General features: G+C 46.2%; 1 protein-coding gene across 1 annotated transcript in view; it reads right to left on the reverse strand.

Annotated features, from left to right (window-relative positions):
- BARD1 (BRCA1 associated RING domain 1) overlaps nucleotides 1-19,811 on the reverse strand; it is a 1,013,377-nt gene that overhangs the window by 412,329 nt on the left and 581,237 nt on the right. Inside the window, exons 5-6 of the mRNA XM_069615932.1 lie at nucleotides 13,160-13,240; nucleotides 5,035-5,207 (exon numbers count right to left, since the gene is read on the reverse strand). Of these exons, the coding sequence (XP_069472033.1) occupies nucleotides 5,035-5,207; nucleotides 13,160-13,240 (254 nt within the window). The remainder of the gene's footprint in view (nucleotides 1-5,034; nucleotides 5,208-13,159; nucleotides 13,241-19,811) is intronic.

Genomic DNA, 19,811 nt, shown 5'->3' on the forward strand with positions numbered 1-19,811 from the left:
GAAGGATGGAATGAGCGGCCTCGGGCGGAGGCGAAGGCTGCACTAGCACTTAGGAAGGAAGAGGAAGGGAAAGAATATCAGATGATTGGTTCTCAGAGAAGGAAGGAAACAGCAAGCACACTAGCCGCAAACTCGAAAGGGAGCGTTGAGACGTGCAGCGCCACGGGGGCGTGCGCATTTTTTTAGGAAGCCAGAATTCCTGCGTAAACGCTGAACCGCTACATGTCTGAGCCAGCAGCCATGTTGGGAGGATAGCGGCTCCAATGTTGCAGTGAACCATGGACCAGGAAGTCCAAAAGGGGCTTAAATGACAAATCATGACCGATGGTGGATGCCTTTGCCCAATGGCCTGAAAATGAATTTAATGTCACTGGCGAAGCCAGCAAAGTGTTTTTGGACCATTGCTACAATGTGACTGCTCCACCAGTTGAAGATGAAACTGAATGTATTGAAGATACTTTTGAATTAGTTGCAGACGACTTGACACAATCAACACCCGCCAAACAAGTGCCACCCAAAAACCAGCCGACATTGATGTTATCTCCGATTCACGTTCAAGTAACTGATGTTGAAATGACAGACTGAAGCATCAACACAATTGACCGACGAACTAGACAAAGATCTCAACTATAGTAGGTCCAGTTTGGCTGATATGTCCTCAACAGTTCAGTCAGAAACAACATTAATGCAGGATGACAGTCTAATAAAGGAGGCCAAATACATAGTCTGACAGTAGCTTGATGGAGATTATAAACATGCGGAATTGTGTGCATTCAGTCAGAGGGGAAGTATGTGGGAAGCCACTGGTAAATGTGACTCGTCTAACAAGGCAGTAACCTCAAAATACATGCCAAAAAAGTTTCATGGTCCTCTCAACTGATGCTGGGGAAACTGCCAGCTGGCAATCTACTGTGTGCAGCAGCTTTACTTTTCAGTGTCTAGTTTCTGGAAGTTGTCCAGTTTCTGTCAATTTGTGGGACTCCATTTCATTTCTAAAACTTAGTACTACAAATCAACGTGATTATGTATTGCCTGCCATTAGTGAAGCTTGGAAAATTGAACAATTGTCTATTCAAAGTACATTCTCTGACAAACGGTTCAGGCTAGCTGGCGATGGACAGTGTGACAGCCTGGGATTTTCTGCCAAGTACTGCACATACCACTTTCAGGACATGGAAAGTAAAAATAAAATTGTGAGTTTGGTGGTCGTGCAGGTGTACGAATGTAAATCTCAGTGGCCATGGAGAAACTTGGTTTTATAAAATGACTGGAAGATCTACAATCAAGGGGAATGCAAATCGACCTCATAGCCACGGACAGACATTTCAATAGCCAAGACAATGAGAGCAGTTTCCAAATATTCAACATCAATTTGATGTATGGCACGTTGCCAAATCCATCAATAAAAAAATCTCATCTGCAGGGGAAAAAAAAAGGTTCGGAAAGTAGGTCCCAGTCTTTCAGCAACCATCTTTGGCAGAGCTCCAAAACATGCGATGGGTCTGTGGAAATTCTACTGCAAAAATGGCAGTCACCAATGCACCACTGTCCCAACGTTCCACTCTTGGACAGAAAACCAACATTTCCACCAATGTGAACCTGACCGTTTGTCCCCGAAGCAGTCACGGAAGAAGAAGTAGTTGATTCTATCTTCACCTCCACACAAAGCCCTTGAGAAGATTGTGTTTGATAAAACTATATCAAGAGATCTGAAGGGACTCGCAGAATGCTGTCACACAGGAGATTTGGAGGTGTTCCACAACATGTGCCTAACGTACAGGCCAAAGAGATTGCATTTTCGGCATCGAAGGGATGAAATATAGGACATTACTAGTGGAATTAGCGCATAACGAGAATGTAGGCCGTGAACAATCTAGGACTGCAGGAAACTTAATGATGCTTCAGTACACTATGGCCTTTACGAAAAGAAGCAAAAAGATGGGTGATCAAGCCAGTATATGAAGAAATGGAATTCAATTTTGTGAAATATCTTCTTAATGTCTTGGAGATGCATACTCATGGAATTGTGCGCAATTTTGTTCAGAGCACACATACATTGCCACAAAACATTGCCAACGTGCCACCAACATGCCCTGTCCAGCTAAAGCAGAGCTTGCTTAACAGTTCAAATCCTGGTATAAATGATTACCATCTGTTTTTATTTTTACCAACAATGTTTTTATGAAGTGTCCAAATAAAGTATGCAATTTCTCTTTTGAAATCCATCCTCTTTGCCCCCCCCCCCCCCAACTAGTACCATTTTTATGATTGCCATTCAATGCAACGCTGTGCTTTTACATTTCACAGTTTCATTGAGCTACTGTGGGACCTTCACTGATCGTGGTAGGGCCAGATGGATAACACTGTGTAAGAATCTTTGGGGTTCGGCAGTTGCCTTACCATACAGTTACCCAAGCAGCTGAATAACTGCTCGTCACACAAAGGAATGAGACCGAGGCTACATAAAATACTAGGCACGCAAGAAGTACTGACTGAACAAAACATGCCATGGGGTAGGAGGCCATGACATAAGCAGAGGTGGGGCTATTGCTAGACACACTGACTCAGTTTTTGTGTTTCCTCGACTACTATGTTGGAGTAGGGCGCATTCTGTCATTGCCAAGTTTCCCCTACTCCTCAGCAGCGCCACAAACAGAGCAGTGACAGCCCCCAAATTTTTCCTCCGGTGCCCGTGCTTCACAACTTCAGTTCTCATTGATGCGTTGACACGAGATGTTGCAAACTAAGAATGTATGTTCATTCTGAGTGAATGTCACCAGCTTTGAATTTTTGCTTGTGAGCTGAGGAAGCCCACGCGTTGCACACACAGCATAAGATTCTATTGTTTTTTTGACCTTGAGAGACAGGGACCATTCCGAAAGGAATTGGAGTGGTGTATTAACGTAAAATATGATAAGGTTCTCCATTCCAAAACTGGACTTGGGTACATGCATGTTCAGTTTATGAAAAATCGTTGACCCAAACGGAGTATGTGTTACAGTACGCATTACGCCAAGACAATGGAAATGCTGCATATAATGTAAGTTTCACTTTAGACGATTTTATACCATAACTAGTCCAATTATCATTAGCTGACCATTTTTGCTGGGTTACATTGTACTCGTTGGTTGTGTGGCATATTACAATGAAACGCAAGTACAACCTTTGTATGCTGGTCTTTCTACCGGGCACATGGGCAGTCCAGCATCAGACGCATGTAGGCCACCACTTGGTTCCCCCAGGTTCAATGCTAATAAATCATTCAATTTTGCACCTCGAATTGTAGCCTCAGCTTCCGCATCACGTTTAGAGCTGAACATACTCCATTGCACTATCCTCGGAAGCAAATCGTGGAGTACTTTCCACGTTGTGTTCTCTCTGTTCACATTGTTTCATGTCTGTGCTAATCGTTAGTTGTAACTCAATGCAGAATTAATAAGTAAAATAAATTGTAATAAATATCGGCTACTGAGACACATTTCTACTATGTACATCCTGACATTCTGCGATTGCCATCGATTCCAGATCCCAACCGATGTCAACCGCCAGCTGCAGCTACATGTCAATCACTGGATTTATTTGACTCTTTTGGGACCATCGCCAAGGGTCGATATGCCCTTACACTGGAACAGCGATTAGGAGCAACATAACCTTTACGGTGGTCTAGTGCCAAGAAAACAAACACCCTGTGTACCCAAAAAGAACAGCGCGTGACTCACGATAAACATTTGCGGATCGAGAGCAAAGAAAAATAGTTCCATTTTGATTAAATATGGCAATCGCCGAATGTTCTCGAAGCGTTTACTGTGAAATAAATGTACTTTACAAATTGTACAGTCTTGCTGTTTCCTTTTAAAATACAGTTTCATATTCTGAATTGTGACACGTTGTGTTGTGAGACAATGTTTTCCGGGTTCTGCATCAAATCGCATAGGTGACGACTGGGCGCGTTTGGTTACGCTGCCCAGTAACATCAAGGAGAAAGGCGGAGAAGATCACTGATTTGGCGATGTCAGGCTCAGGGGCAGGGGATATGATTTAGTGCCACAAAGGCATTCCTGCTTGGGCGATGCGGCAACGGATTAGATTATCACAAGATGGCCGCGCTCTATAGCTTGATTTTGCTTGTGTACAAAAGAGGAAAACTAGGGTAAGGTGCAGAGGAAATGTTTGTACGATCGATCAACGTATGGTTAAAAACACATGCCTGAACCCTCGGGACAATAATATTTCTGACCGCACCATTCCTTTAAGGAACACTACCTCTACTCAATGACAGCGAGGGATCCAGTAATCAAACAAATATGCTCTTGGCCAATTCTGGCACAAAGCTGAAGCATTACCTTCAAATGGGTGCACTGGAAAATAATCCCTTGCTTTCTTCCTTTCATTTTGGACATTAGCCATACACAAAAACATCAGGACAGCAGACTGCAATATAAAAGCAGGACTAGATATCTTGTATTAATCCTCATCAATATTCCTTCCCAATTTTAGCTTGCTGTACTTTGTCCTGATCAATCAATGCCAATCCTACTCATGTGATTCAGCTCTTTGACAAACACAAAGAGGCACACTGTATAGTAGAAAAGAGGCATCGCCCAATGTGTTTAAACACTAAATTAATCATACCGATCTTCTGGCTTGCTGCACATTTTCCATACCCCCCGCCATGATAACTTGACTCCTACCACTTTCACCTTTGCCAACTCATTGGTTCAATTTTCAAAGCTGCGTTTCACCTGCCTTCCTCTCGTATCTGTAACCTACTCCACAGCGCGGCACTATTCTGCGTAACTCCCCTCATCCCTCATCCTCCCATTGCTTCCAATTGCTCAGGTTTGACTATACATGGTTCTTTACATAAAGAACAAGCAGTCAGCATACAATACCATACATCTGTAAATAAAGACTTTTGTAATCCACCCACAGGCCACTGATTAAACAAAGGCATAACAATAAAACAATGAATCATTAGAGAACAACAAAACTTGTGACAGACTCGGGTAACAGAGGGGATGTTCGACTACTTACACCGCATCTCTGGAGGCTCCATGAGCTAGAAGCAATTTCACTATGGGGACATGTCCGTTCTTGACTGCGTCATGCAGTGGAGAGTCATTTTGATAACCAGTTGTGTTGACCAAGGCGCAGTGCTGCAGCAAAAGTTCAACCACTTTCTCATGCCCATGATTGCAGGCCTCATGCTGGTGGAAGAAAGGTAGATATGAGGACATGAGACAAGTGTAAGAAATTAGAATAGAAGCTTTACAGTATTAAAAACGGATGTAAGGAAAGAACACCACCTGATATGCCCAAGGGAGATTGTTTCAATTATTGTGGAACGAGGTCAAAGCAATGTAAAATGGCAACACCACAACACACAGGCTAAAGTTCACATTCAAGAAATATACGCCACCAGTCATAACTAGGGTTAAAGAAAACACATGTGCCGACATCTAATCCTTTTTGTTAAGGGTTGCATTCTAAATGGGTGGGTGGGTGCATTATATATGCCAAATCATATCAAGGGGATATTAATTTAATTTGTAAAATGTTCGGCATCTGTTCAATAGAGACAATGCGTGTTTAGTGCACTTAATCAGGAAAAAGCAGAAAATATGTAGCTGTGTCCAAGCAAGGTGTCCATTAATCTGTGTCACCATGGCGCAACTGTGATAAGTGATAATGAATGCAATGCTGGAACACAAATATTTTCTATCCATCCTGAGGAAGTGGGAAAACTCAGAAGCACCTATGGGTTAAATGACAGGTAAGTTCCATCTCATCATTTATATTAAAAACCACACTAAACACAAAGGACTGGATGTCAGCGAAAGGTGGGCAAAGGGGTTTTTGGTGTGTTTGTGTGCAACTAATTTAATGGTAATTATCTCACTATCATTATTTTGTATCATCAACCAGTCTACCGGCACAGAGTCTCTTGAACATTTCAGCATTTGTGCACGGACCCAACTGTGACGCGGTAGCGTGCAGTTTATGCAAATAAAGCAATATATTCAGATCCTTGTGTGTGGGTCTGAAGGTTCAGAGTAAAATATATGATACATTACTCACCGTAATCGTATATCGGATGCTTGCATCTGCTTGGATTCACATGCTGTGCATAGGCCGATATCTAGTGGAAGCTGCAGAGTATTACAGTTTGTTTTTCGAAACTCGAAAATTGGGCGTCGACACAGGGCGTACCAGTAATACTATCCCTAGTGTGACGTCCACTGTACCCATGATCCCTCACACGTCTAGGGCCCTCAGATTGTATTTTTTCTGACATGAGGTAGCATGAGGAGTAGCGCGAGTACAGATGATCCAAGCAGATAGAAGATAGATAAGATAAGACAAGACTACAAGCATCCATGCGCCTTCTCTGAGGGGAGGAAGGGTGGGTCGCATGTTAATCTAAGCAGATACAAGCATCAGAAATTCGATTATGGCGAGTAATGTATCCCTTCTGAGGCTTGTGGAATCTGCTTAGATCACATGCTGTACATAGATTAGCGAGCAGTGTTAGAAGGAGGTGGGATTTGAGAAGGGTCATGAGCAAATAAATGTCTTAGAACCGCTTGTCCCACTTGTGTATCTGTCTTGGAATGAGTGTCAATGCAGTAGTGCTGAGTAAAAGTGTGAATAGAGCTCCAAGTAGCTGCTTTGCAAATGGTGTCAAGGGGAACATTTGCAATGAAAGCCAGAGTGGCCCCAATGCCTCTTGTTGAGTGGGCTCTGGGCGTAAAAGGCAAAGTTTTGTCAGAAAGAGAGTAACACAACTGGATACAGTTGACAATCCACTTGGAGATGGCACACTTAGAGACGCGATCTCCCTCTTTGCCTGTGGCTACGGAGACAAACAGTTGATCTGTTTTCCTAAGCGGTCTGGTCTTGTTTACGTAGTAAAGGACCGCCCTACGCACATCTAGGGTGTGTAGTTTAACCTCAGCCGAGCTTTGTGGGTTTTGGAAGAAAGCCGGAAGCTTGATGGACTGGTTTACATGGAATTTGGAAATAAACTTAGGTAAGAACCTAGGGTGTGTCCGTAAAACCAGCTTATCCTTATGAATAGTAAAGAAAGGATCCTGCACTGACGGAGCCTGAATTTCACTGACCCTGCTTATGGATGTAATGGCTACTAAGAAGGCAGTCTTATAGGTCAGGTGTTTGAGACTTGTCTTATGATTGGGCTGGAATGGGGGGCCCATGAGTTTAGATAGCACCACGTTCAGGTCCCATCCTGGTGGTGGGTTAGATATAGGAGAATGAAGTCTCTTTACTCCCTCCATGAAGGCTTTAACCACGGGTACCTTCCACCACGACACCTTGCTATGTGAGGTGGTGTACGCTGACAGTGCTGCCAGGTGTACCTTTAGTGAGTTGAAAACCAACCCTGCGTCCAGCAGGTGGAACATGTATGTCACGATTGTGGAATGAGTGCAATCAACTGGGTTGATTTGTTTATACTGGCACCAGATAACAAATCTCTTCCATTTGTCGAAGTAGCAATGCCTCGTGTTCGGTTTCCTAGACTCTTTTAGGATGTCCATACACCTCTGTGGTAAATTGAGATGTCCAAACTCTATGACCTCAGGAGCCATGCTGCTAGGTTCATGGAGTTGGGTTCAGGATGCACCTTCTGACCTTGGTGCGGAGACAAAACGTTGTACCAGCCCGGGAGTTTGATGGGATCGCACACCGAGAGTCTGCGTAGGTGTGGAAACCACGGTTGTCTCGCCCACATGGGAGCAACTAGGACGAGCGTCATCGACTCTGTTCATCTTGTTCACCACCTTCCTGATGAGAGGAGTTGGTGGAAAAGCGTACGCAAACATCCCTGACCAGTTCATCCACAGGGCGTTCCCCAGGGAGTCTGGTTGGGGAAACCTGGATGCGAATCCTGGGCACTGTGTTTTCGCTTGTGGCGAATAGGTCTATAGTGGGGAAACCCCACTGAGAGAAGAGATCTTCTACGATATCTCTGTGTAGACACCATCCGTGTACCTCCGGAAGGGGATCTCTGCTCAAAGCGTCCGCTAGAGAATTGAGATCCCCTGGAACATGTTGAGATGACAGAAAGATGTTCCGTCCGAGTGCCCATATCCAAATTTTCTGGGCAAGTCTGGACAGATTTGGCGAACGAGTCCCTCCTTGCTTCTTCAGGTAGAACATGGCTGTCGTGCTGTCCGTCCGGATCTGCACCGACAGGTGCAATAGGTGGGGCTCGAACGCTTGAAGTGCTCTGAAAACTGCCAGAAGCTCTAGCAGGTTGATGTGATTCTTGGCCACTGTGTGAGACCAGAGACCCTGAGCTGTGTGGTGGAGATGGTGAGCTCCCCATCCTGTCAGGCATGCGTCCGTCGTGACTACCGCCTGTATCTCGGGATCATAAAAGGGGTTTCCTCCTTGGATAGATTGTCTCTTGTCCACCAGTGGAGGCTTTGTACAAGTGTTGGCGAAACAACCACTAGATCGTCTCACTGACCACTTGCCCGAGACCACAGTTTCGCCAACCATTCTTGCATGGGACGCATGTGTAGGCGCGCGTGGGGGACCAGGTAAATACATAACGCCATCATGCCCAGCAAACGCATTGCTTTGCGTACTGTTATCTGGCGACCGGTTTGATATTGTGGAATTTGCAGTAGTATATTCCGAATTCTTTCCTCTGAAGGAAAAGCCAACCCCTCTTGAGTATTTAGAACAGCTCCTAGGAACTGCTTGGAGGTGCTGGGCACCAGACCTGATTTTTTCTCGTTTATGGAGAAGCCCAATTCGAAGAGGAGGTTGATAGTTCTTTGAATGTTTGTCCTGCAAATTACTGGGGTCTCCCCCGTGAGGAGCCAGTCGTCCAGATAAGGGTACACTGGGATTGCCTCCCTGCGTAGGTGTGCCGCCGCCACCGCCAGTACTTTGGTGAATACCCTTGGAGCCGAGGCTATCCCGAAGGGCAGTACCTTGAACTGGTAGTGCTGACTGTCCACCTTGAAGCGCAGATATTTTCTGTCCGCTGGGAACATGGAAATATGAAAATAGGCATCTTTCATATCCAATGTTGCCATGTAATCCCCCTTTTTTAGGAGGGGAATTACCTCTTGGGGAGTAGTCATGCAAAATTTTTGGGGCTTGACATACTTGTTTGCAGGCCGTAAGTCCAATACTGGGCGCATTGTCAAATTTTTTTTGGCACAAGGAAGTAAGTTGAAAAAATACCCTTGTTTACCTGGTGTCCCGGGACGAGTTCTATCGCGTCCTTTGCGAGAAGAATTTCGATCTCTTCAAGTAGGATCTTCTGGTGGTCTAAGGAGTGTATTCTTTGTCGTGGAGGGTGGTTTCGGGGACGCTCTAGGAGTTCTATGCAGTATCCTGCAGACACTGTGGACAGCATCCATCTGTCTGATGTGATCCCTTCCCAAGCTTGGGTGAAGATGGAAATGCGTCCCCCTACTGGGGATGCGTGAGAAGGGACCCTGAACGGAGCGTCACTGTTTTGGTGGAGGCGTGCCCCCTCCTTTATTGGGACTGCCTCTACCCCTACCACGACCTCTTTTGTTACCCCTGCCATAATTCTGGGTAGACTGCTGGATAGTGTTCCATGTAGTACCCAGGCCTTGGGAATAGTTCGAGCCTCTTTGGGAGTTTTGTCTGCGACGAAAATTGCCATTCCCTCTCTGGTTAGGGGGTTTGGTTGGTTAGTTGCCCTAGGGACTTGAATGTCTCGTACTCGTCCTTGGCATTCTTTAGTGCGTCCTCGACCGCCTTTCCAAACAATAGATCCGGCTCCACCGGCTTATCAATGATGCTTGGGTCTCGGCCTTGAAACCAGACTGCTGCAGCCAAGCATGCCTCTTGATGACCGTGCTTTCAGCAATTCATCGGCCGGCGTTATCCGCGGCATCGAAGGTTGATTTTAAAATGCAACATGATACGGCTCTCCCCTCGGCCGAAACTCGTGCCAATTGGCTTTTTAAGGGTTTTGGGGCGGAGTCTATGAGAGCCGCGACTTCTTCCCATTGATGGCAGTTGTAACTAGCCAGCAGGGTGGTGGAGTTTGCAATCCTTGCCTGGTAGGCGGAAGTGGAGGCTACTTTCCTGCCCAAGCCATAAATCTTCTTGCTGTCCTTGTCGGGGGGAGCTTCGGACGATGACAAGGGTGTTCCCGCCCTCTTACGGGTGTTTGTAACAACCAGGGAGTCTAGTTTGAGATGTCCCCTTATGTATAGTGGGTCAGATTGGGCTGCCCTGAAAAGCTTTTCAATTATGGTGTTTACTGCCCTAGTGAGATTGGGGTTAACAAGGGAAGGGTCTATCCTCCTTTGTATTGACTTAAGGATAGGGATGGCCTGAGCAACAGGTCTCCTCTCTCCCACCAGTTCCTCTGCAAAGTCCCTCTCATCCTGAGCACCTTGGGTGTCAATGTGGAAGTGCTGTGCCGCTCTGGACAGGACCTCATTCAGGAGAGGTTGGTTGTCGACTGGGGAGTCGGTAACCACGGGCTCTTTCTCTACTGGGGAATCTACCCTGTGTGTTTCTGGGTCGTCCTCTTCCTCCTCCTCCTCCTCTTGGTCCTCATCCCCGTAATAGCCTGTCCCAGTTTGTTCTTCGAACATGCCCACGTCTGGATCCTCAACAAAGGATGGATCTTCCTGGTATTGAGAATAGGGCTGTATATAGAAGGGGTTTGAAGCTAGAGTTGGTGCTTCACCCCGGGACTTCCTACTTGGGGGTATTGGATCCTTTGAGCCTGAGGGAGTTGCCCCTTCTGGTGTATAAGAGAGAAAGTGTTACAGGTTCTTGGCATAGAAATCTGCCAATGATGACATCCTTGACATTACTCTATGTCCTCACTCGACCATTCCTATGAACTGGGAATAACTCTTTCCTGAGTGCTTTCTCTGTTTTATCCTGACTAGACCTACCGGTTTGAACAGGGGTCTTAGGGACAACAGATTGAGATTTGTCCTGGCTAGACCTACTGGCCTGAACGGGGGCCTTAAGGACAGGGGTTTGAGACTTGTCCGTCTGTTTAGGTGGAGTAGAATGTAGTTTAGGAGAGGAAGTAGGCTGGGACTGCTTACTTCGTTGTTTTCCCCCCTCCCCGTGGGTGGAAGAGGCCTTCCCCGACTTTTGGGCCCTATCAGAGCTTTTCGATGCCTGGCGTCGAAATTCAGGGGTAGAGTCCCCGTCTCTGGAGAGTGTAAGGGATTCGGTAGCAGCCTTGCCGCTGCCTGCCGACGCCGACTCCTGGAGTGCGGCTTGGGGGTAGAGGTCGGTGTCGTCCTCCGACGACCGAACCTCAGTCACTAAGGGGAGCGAGCCACTTTTAGCAACAGTGGAGGGTTGCTTGGTGTCATGAGGCGATCTCGAACGCGAACGCCCAGAGGACACCGACTCGGTGGACCGTTCTCTACGTGCCTCTTGCCGAGAACTCGACGTGTGCGTCGAGTCTCGGTTGGACTTCTGTTTGCTGGAAGTGGTGTGGGTAGCGCTCATGTCGCTGGGGGTCTTCCCCATAGCTGCCCTGCCGGACAACCTTCCGAGGTCGGGGACTTGCGCTTGGCAGTCCATCGACACCACATTGCCCTCGCCGTCTGAAAGTACGGCGTCGCTGCCATCGCTGAAGGCACCCTCCGCGGCCATGGCCTCTTGGGCCCACCACGCCAGGCGACAACGCTTTGTCGAACGGTCCTTAAGGGTCTTCGGTTTAAACACACTGCACGCTCTGCAATTCGCCTCGGGGTGGTCCCTCGGCAAGCAGAGGTTACACGTGGCGTGTCTGTCAACCCAAGGATACTTGCGTTTGCACTTGGGGCAAAATTGAAAGGGGGTACCCTCCATACGCACCCTATGGCAGCGGGCTGGGAGTGTAGGAATATAAGTAATGTACCTATATTAAACAGAGTGTAGGATATGTGCCACCCCCCACTCTCCCTACTTGCAGGGCTGAGTCCAGAGGACTTCCGAGGCCCGGTCCGAGACCAGAGGCCGTCCGAGGCCCAAATCCGTCGCTGTAGTCCGACGATTGAATTTTCTCCGATCCGGCGTCGAGTGTCGATGTTCGGAGACTCGACGTAGAGGTGGAATAAACGGGGAAATATATAACAATATTAGCAAAATCTGACTAAGTCAGGGAACTCCGCTCAGTGCTTCCGACCAGCATGGCGGAAAAAAACAATCTAAGGGTCCTAGACACGTGAGGGATCATGGGTACAGTGGACGTCGCACTAGGGATAGTATTACTGGCACGCCCTGTGTCGACGCCCAATTTTCAAAAAACAAACTGTAATACTCCGCAGCTTCCACTAGATATCGGCCTATGCACAGCATGTGAATCTAAGCAGATTCCACAAGCCTCAGAAATATATATATATATAAATAAATATTTAAGGATGAAGATACATTCCTTTCTCAAACTCTCCTCTTCTAAAGTTCTAACTCAAGTGGTTCCTCAATTTCAGCATTGGAAATCAGAAGCGGGAAGGTCCTCAGAACCCACCAGAATGACCAATGTCGATCATTTTATTCTCAAATCCAAATTTTGGGGCTGCCCCAGTATATGTGGTTCATTTTTACCAACAATTTAACATGAGGTTCGGGTACGTGTTGTGAAAAAAGGAAATGAGCATCAGCCCAGTGAGTATTATGTACATAGATAGTGATCCAAAACCCTTTTACACAAACATATTGGTAAGAAATAAAGATCTGTGGTCATTTATACAAAGCAGCCAGTGTATGCAGCTAGAAATATATTATATACAAGACAGTGAATGCACCAAAATTACTGTTACCAAAATCAGATTGTGGATTAACCACATATCATCGAAAAAAGAACAGGATTTCTAAATTTCTTTGACTATTTTGGAAATGGCATTGAGCAAACCAACCAAAACCAACTTGACACTAGTTTGGGTTGCCAAATGCAAACTGTTATTTGCTCATTATGTCTTCGGGGTATCTGCAACATTGCAAGTAAATGTTACAGGAAAAGGTAAGTATCATTTATGTTCGAACAGTTGCAGCTGAGAATGTGATCCTCTGGCCACCCACCCCCCAAGCAAACTTACGACCATAATAAGCAAATACCAGAAATGAACTAAGGATGGTTCGAGTGTGTGCAGCTGGTCTTAGAATGCATAGTTGTCATACCACCTACCAGAGGAGTCCATCCTGCATGATCCTTAACGTTGGGGTCCTTACCGCTTTTCAGGAGCTCTTTCACAGCTAATAGATCGCCCTGCACAAGAGAAGAAGCCCAACTGTCAGATAAAAGCACATGAAGTTTCACACAAAGTAACAGCAGAAAAAACAAATATGTCCACCTATTGTGTCACTAGGGATCATGCTTAGTCTAGGCTTATATTGGATCACCGAAAACCATACTGGCCTTTGTCAGTTGAAGAGTGTTTTAAATAGTTTCTTTGCTTACATACGCTGTGCTATTGCACATAACAGCTAGAGTTTGGCTACAATCCCTTGTCAAGGAAATAAGTTCCAGACACATTGTCTTACCCAAAGCCATCTAATGCCAGGACAATACTGCAGCAAAATACACAACTGAATTTTACTTTTGAGAGTCTTCACTTACGAAGTGTTAAAAAAAAGCTGGGCTTGGCGCCCAGTAGTGTCTCTTCTTCCTCCTTGCCCAGGACAAAAGGAGGGCCCTTCCCTCAATGTTGGAGGGCCACCCTCGAACGTAACCAGAGAATTTGAGCACTTAGAGACGGATTGGCAACAGGGAGAAGGCAAGAGCCAGAAAAAAGGGCCATGAATGTCATCTGACTAGATTCAGAGACCAGTAGACAAGAATACCAGAAGTGAGGAGTCAAGCAAAAATCATAAAGGAGAGAAAGGTTGTGGTGCACGTCCATCAAGTCGCTGGCAGTTTAAGTACCCTGCTCCAACCATGAGATAGGAAAAGTGCATTCACAGCAGAAGCTATCTTGAAATAAGAGAAGTTACTCACTGTAGTGACTCTTATTTGTTGTCCATAGCACCCTTTCTGCCAGCTGGGCTGGAGTCTGATGCATAATATTCCAGGTACTACTTTGTTTTTATTGTGTTTCACTGACAATTGGCAATGTATAACACCATCTGTAGCCTAGTCAGTAGGTTTATTCTAGAAGGCCACTTTTAAATAGCTCAAGCAAGTGTGCAAGAAGAAATGTTGCCAATTTCATTTGTGCCAGTCCCCCCCCCCATCTCTCTCTGTCATGTTCGATTGAAAATGTGCTATATCAGAGCTGCCCTGTTGATTTGTCATCAGTGTGCCACTATCTTGTACTGCAGATATTTCTGGTTTAATTTATGGGGCTCATTTTGGTATATTAATTTAGAGTGAAACTTGTTTTTGGAAGGCATCCCCCATTTGTTTTGATCAAGTGGTACCTGGAGGTTATCCAATATTGCATGTAGATGGGCGTCCAAAAAGGGGTGGTTTGCTTTGATATTTAACACAGCTTTAAAAGCATTAATACATACTCATCGTCTTCCTTTGAAAATGTATCACATCAGCTACTTACCAAATCTGTGTGCACCCACATGGGCATGGTATTACATTTCCTGATCAATAATAATACCTTTTTAGGCGATTTATATGTTCCTAGTAATGCAGCACCTATAAGCAAGCATGATTATACTAGAGAAGTTTGAAATGTGGGACAATGGATACCAGGAAAGAGATGTTGCAAAAGTGGTAGGGGAATTTAGGATCTGACCTCGAACCGTAAGTCGATGATCTTTGGTGACATAAGCAAAGATGCAGTGGAGAAAAGAGAGTGCGTCCAAAGAGCTGAGGAGCTATGCAGGTAGAAGAATGTTAGTTATTTTAGGGAGCATACTGGGATTTAAAAACGTGTCAATGATAGCAGGGCAGTTGTCTAAAGAGGCAAGGAAGGTAGAGGAGATTGTACATGCAGGCTGACTGCATGTTGCCTTGGTGTACGTAGGGGCATGCTGAGAGAGATGACACTACTGCGTGCTCTCCAGGCAAGGGAGAAGGTGTGCGATCGTCGGTTAGTAGATGGATACAAGAGCTTCTGGCCAAGCAGAGGGGACTTCAGGTGCACTGTGCTATGCTTGGCAGCCACCGGACAGCTGTATTGTATATGCGAGTGTCATGCTTCATGTACAGGAAATGGACACCAGATTAGTTCAGCTCGGTGGACAGCAAGAGCCCAGAGCAGTAGGAGCTGCTGTTGACCTCAGAGTTGACCACCCGCTGCCGCCTACTGGACTGCACAAGAGACCAATCCTACTAGTCAACTTAGTTTTTATTCTCCAGGTTTTGTCCAGGAAGCGGAAAAAGTACCAATAGTGTCAAGTTGTGTCCTAATAGAAGGTCCATTGTATACTGTGTTGCATATGTTACCATTCTTCAATGGTTCACAGTAGGGATGTAACAGTATTACGGTATACCGCTAAAGTTACTGTCAACCAATTCATTGAACAATAATAACCGTCACATTGTTTATACCGGTATACCGTTCATACCGTTAAGTGTGCTTTTCAATCTGATTTGGAAAGGCTGCAGTAAGCAAGTGCTGCGCAGTATTGGTCTTGCACTGTGGGATCTGCTGTCTGCCAAGTAGTTTCAGTTTGAGCAGTTTTTAATGCCATTCCATAAACCACATGTCCCTGACACAAAATCAATATGTTAGCAATAAGAAGAATAAATACAGTGCTAAGAAGGAAAAGGTTTTTTTTTTTTTAAAGCGCTCACACAGCCCGCGGGCATCGAGGCCCTGTTAAAGACATAGTTTTTGTTTATTTAGTTGCATAATTGTTTTTGTCTTAGTTGCGTATTTATAACGCGCTTAAACACCCAGAGGTTTCTAAGCGCGGACCCAGGGATAGAACCTGTGTTGCTTCGTGTCGTCTTGCTTTCAAGGCGCGCACGTTGCTGCTGAGCTATCCTCCCGGGACTTTGGGTTGGCGGCTTTGGGGTTTATATATTTATAATGGATAATGTTTTCTAAACACATGACAATGGGGGATTTCCCTGGTTCGATCATTGAATTTACATATAATAATCACACTGCGAAATGTACTCATCTCTGTGGGTATTCCCTGCAGCCATACCAAAGGGTAACATGTCCACGATTACTGAACACCTTTTGGCCCGGAAGTAAACTAAAGGCTGTAACGTAAAGAGAGAGTGCGTGTGACCTGTGGCATGCAGGTTATCAAGATGGCAACATGTTCATCTTCACCAGTAGCCAGTGGGGGAGATAAAGGCTTAAATGACCACTTAAGAAAAGCTATTCAGTTTGCTTTTCCAGTCGCAGCAGGGCCCCCCACTCCTCCTCCTCCTCCTCCTCCTCCTCCTCCTCCCCCCCAGACGTGCGTTTGTGTTTGGTGGAAGCAAGGGGTGGCATTTCAGTGAAAAGTATGTTGAAAAGCCCAATTCTGGCCCTGGCTGCCTGGTTTTGTTTGTGATGATAAATCTGACAATTTATGACCTTTTAGAAAACATTTGTTAAGATTAGTTAACTCCACCTGCTATACCGCAATAACCATGATATACCGTCATTTGGCAAGAACGTTATTGTACCGTCATAAAACTAATACCGTGACACCCCTAGTTCACAGCTAGGCTGGGACTAAGGAGCACGCCAAGACGACATGTTCAAGTTCATACCTTTAGTTTGGGAAATCAGTACAAGGCGAGCCAGCTTAAAAGAAAATGTGTCATGATGGTTCTTCGCAGTCTTAACTGCGCCTCATCGTCTCTGGGATGCCCCACAATATGCTCATCGGTCACTACAGGCTCTTCAGCCTTTCCAGCCTCTTGAATGTCTTTTCCAGTTCCCTCACCATTTTCTGCTCCGAGCGTTGCAGACTGAGGTTCCCAAACTTTTCTTCCGATGATGGACTAGTTGTGGGATTTTGGGGGTCCTGCACACCAAGACTAACTATTGCATGTAAATCCACTCAGTGTGAGTAGTCTACATGAAGAGGTGCAAAGGTATACTTTAAGGCCTGTCCTGTCAAGGGTCTCTTCTGCTCCTTTCCCTTTCTGATTCAATTGCATCCTCGCTGGCAAACTCTTGCTCCTTCTTACTGTCCGGGACTGACCTACCATACCGGAACCTTCCTAAACTGGCTACTGCTGCTGGTCAGTAGCTACTTACGTTCACCTTCTGGCAACGGTCATTCTTCCTCCTGTTCATTCCTAGTGTCAGTTCCTCATCCTTACTGCCGATAGGTTTTCACTTTCCACTTCCACCTTCTGACATGAACACCTCCTCCTCCCCTCTTGATATTACCACCTTTCCTCATCTCTTGATGCTACCATTTTCTCCTGCTCTGAATATCCTACTCCTCCTGGCATCGCTACATCCTCCTTCCATCTATAGGTTATCTATTCCTACCACCTCCTGTGGTTACCACCTCCTCATCATCATCTACACTGCAGTCACCTCAGCAACCTCCTTCACTTTTCAAGCCACATGCTCCAATGGCCCCAAACTCCAGATGTCAAACGTGAGCCTTCTGCAACTGCAACACCAACTGTGACTGGGGTTTCTGTTTCATATAGGTCTTTGTTCCAACCCCCTTTATTGGGCTCTTTGTGAGTGTCTGCACTTGCAATTGGTAATTGGGTCAAGGATAGGATTGGCAGTTTTCCCAATGTTCACCAGACGCACCTTACATTTAAGAGGTAAGCCTTTATGAGGTCCACCATGTTGACACAGACTTCTCCCAGTCACTGCCCTGCACTGTCTGGGAAGGACAAAGGCCTCCATCTTCCCCAGCGTTTGGACTGGTTGCTGGAAAAGCTATGGGTAAGTCCTTTCACTCCTGCTTAATGTGCAGAGAAATCCACCTGAATGTACAGAAAATGTTGGTTTGTAGTTAAAATTCTACTTTGTATCTGTGGTCAACAAATCTGCTGCCATGAAATAATGGTCTGGCAAGAGTTGTACTCATCGTTCAACCAGAGGACAGCAAATCTCGTACTAGCAACACCGTCTAGAGCAGGCTTTGGTGGATCATGGGTGTTAGGGAGAATTCTCTCTTTAGGCTGAATTTCCTAACCTAGTGAGTCCCCCTGCAGCTTTGCTGGATTTCTGGAGTTTGTTTTTTTCTCCTGCCAAGAGTGAGACTCTTTCTCCCACTCTTGGACATGATTTATGGTGTTCCTTTGACTGTTAATGTGTTTTATGGGCTATGGGGTCCTTTACTCCATAGGGTCTCATGTGTTTTTACTATGTGTGTTACACAGCACCCTCTGTGCCGTAACACAGGGGTGTCATAGTGACACCCCACCATAGACTCCATACCCTGGGACTGACTACTTTCTCCCAGGGCATGCAAAGTCACCATTGGCTTTACTAGTCCCAAATTATTAACAGAAACCAGTACAAACCATCATATTGTGGACGTACTGGTCGGGGCAATTTGATTGCCCCGGGGTCTGTTAGTCGAGGGGGCACGTCTGCGTCCCGCCTGATCGAGTTTTGGCTGGTGGCAGTGGAAACTACTTTTTATATTCGACCGCGAATATTTCCCCATGGGATTTTCCCATTGTTCGAGGCTACCAACTTTAATTATTTAATTCTCATAGCCTCGAACATACCGCTGGTTTATTTAATATTAATTCGCCGGTTGGTATTTTTTGCCAAGACTCGATTCTAAAATGGCGTTTGTGTTCTCTTCTGTGACTCCAACCCAAGTCGAGCCCTTTGTTCCACTTTTTGGCGGGCTACTCCACAGAAGCCTCCAAAAGTGGTGCCACTCTGTCTGGGTACCACAGGGGGTGTGGGACGGGGTTTAGGCACCCTGGACTGAGTTACCTTGGTAACTCAAGTCGCACTCTTGTGTGATTGGCCCACGTGGTGAGCCGGCCGGCTCCCCACTTAGCATGTTTGATTGACAGATAGGCAGAGTGAATGGGGGTATGCTGCATAAAAGCAGGGCTTTGGGGACTGGAACTTCAGAAGTCGCCACAGGACCCCTGAGAATCCGACGAGTGAGAAGCTGAGCCGACCTACCACAATGAAACCACCGGTGGAGCCCTGCGGAACAGACTCACCACTTCCCGACGACAGAGAAGATCTCCCAGCTGGAGAGGCTTCTTCCCCTGACTGGTGGGCACAACCAGTTTACCTTCTTTCTTCGCACCCCAGACCGCTTTGTGGTCGAACTGCCCGTGCCAAGCACCCCGGCAGCCGGATAGCCACTCACCACTGAACCGCGAATTAACGGACCGCTCCTTGTACCTGAGAAACTCTGCGGCTGGTTTCTTCCCTGGCAGTGCAACAGACTCCTGTCTTCCTCCCCGACGGGATCCTCTTCCCCCGGACGAAACACCGACTTGCATCCACTGCCAGGAACAACTGCCCCCGCTGGACTGTTCTCACCACTTTAAGGTACCCTGTCCGCCAGGCCTCCCTTTCTAAAGATTGCTACAAGGTAATAACCCTTTAACCTTCTGGACTGGGCTGGCCGCCTTGACCCTCTAACTGGTCCCTCTCTTTGATCCAACTCCTTTTTGAACCGTTACAAGACTTTTGTGCACTGCAACCGTGTGACCTTGGACACATTTCGTTTGGATCCTCTTAAGCGGATCCGGCCTACTGACTCTGAATTCCTCGTGTTACTTTGCCTTCCTCCCTTGTTGTGTTCGTGAAAACGTGTTGGGATCGGTTTCAATTTATTCTCTGCTTTTCTCTCCCTTTTAAAACGAATTATTAGAGTGCCATCTGTGTTAAGCGCTCACCGCTGTCTGAAAATAAGTGGGGCTTTACTTAAGACATGTCTAAATATTCTTTCATGGGAGTGTATATCTTTTAGTGACCGTGTTT

Source organism: Ambystoma mexicanum, chromosome 9 (assembly GCF_040938575.1).
Source record: "Ambystoma mexicanum isolate Mex_15411 chromosome 9, UKY_AmexF1_1, whole genome shotgun sequence".
Taxonomy (NCBI): Eukaryota; Metazoa; Chordata; class Amphibia; order Caudata; family Ambystomatidae; genus Ambystoma; species Ambystoma mexicanum.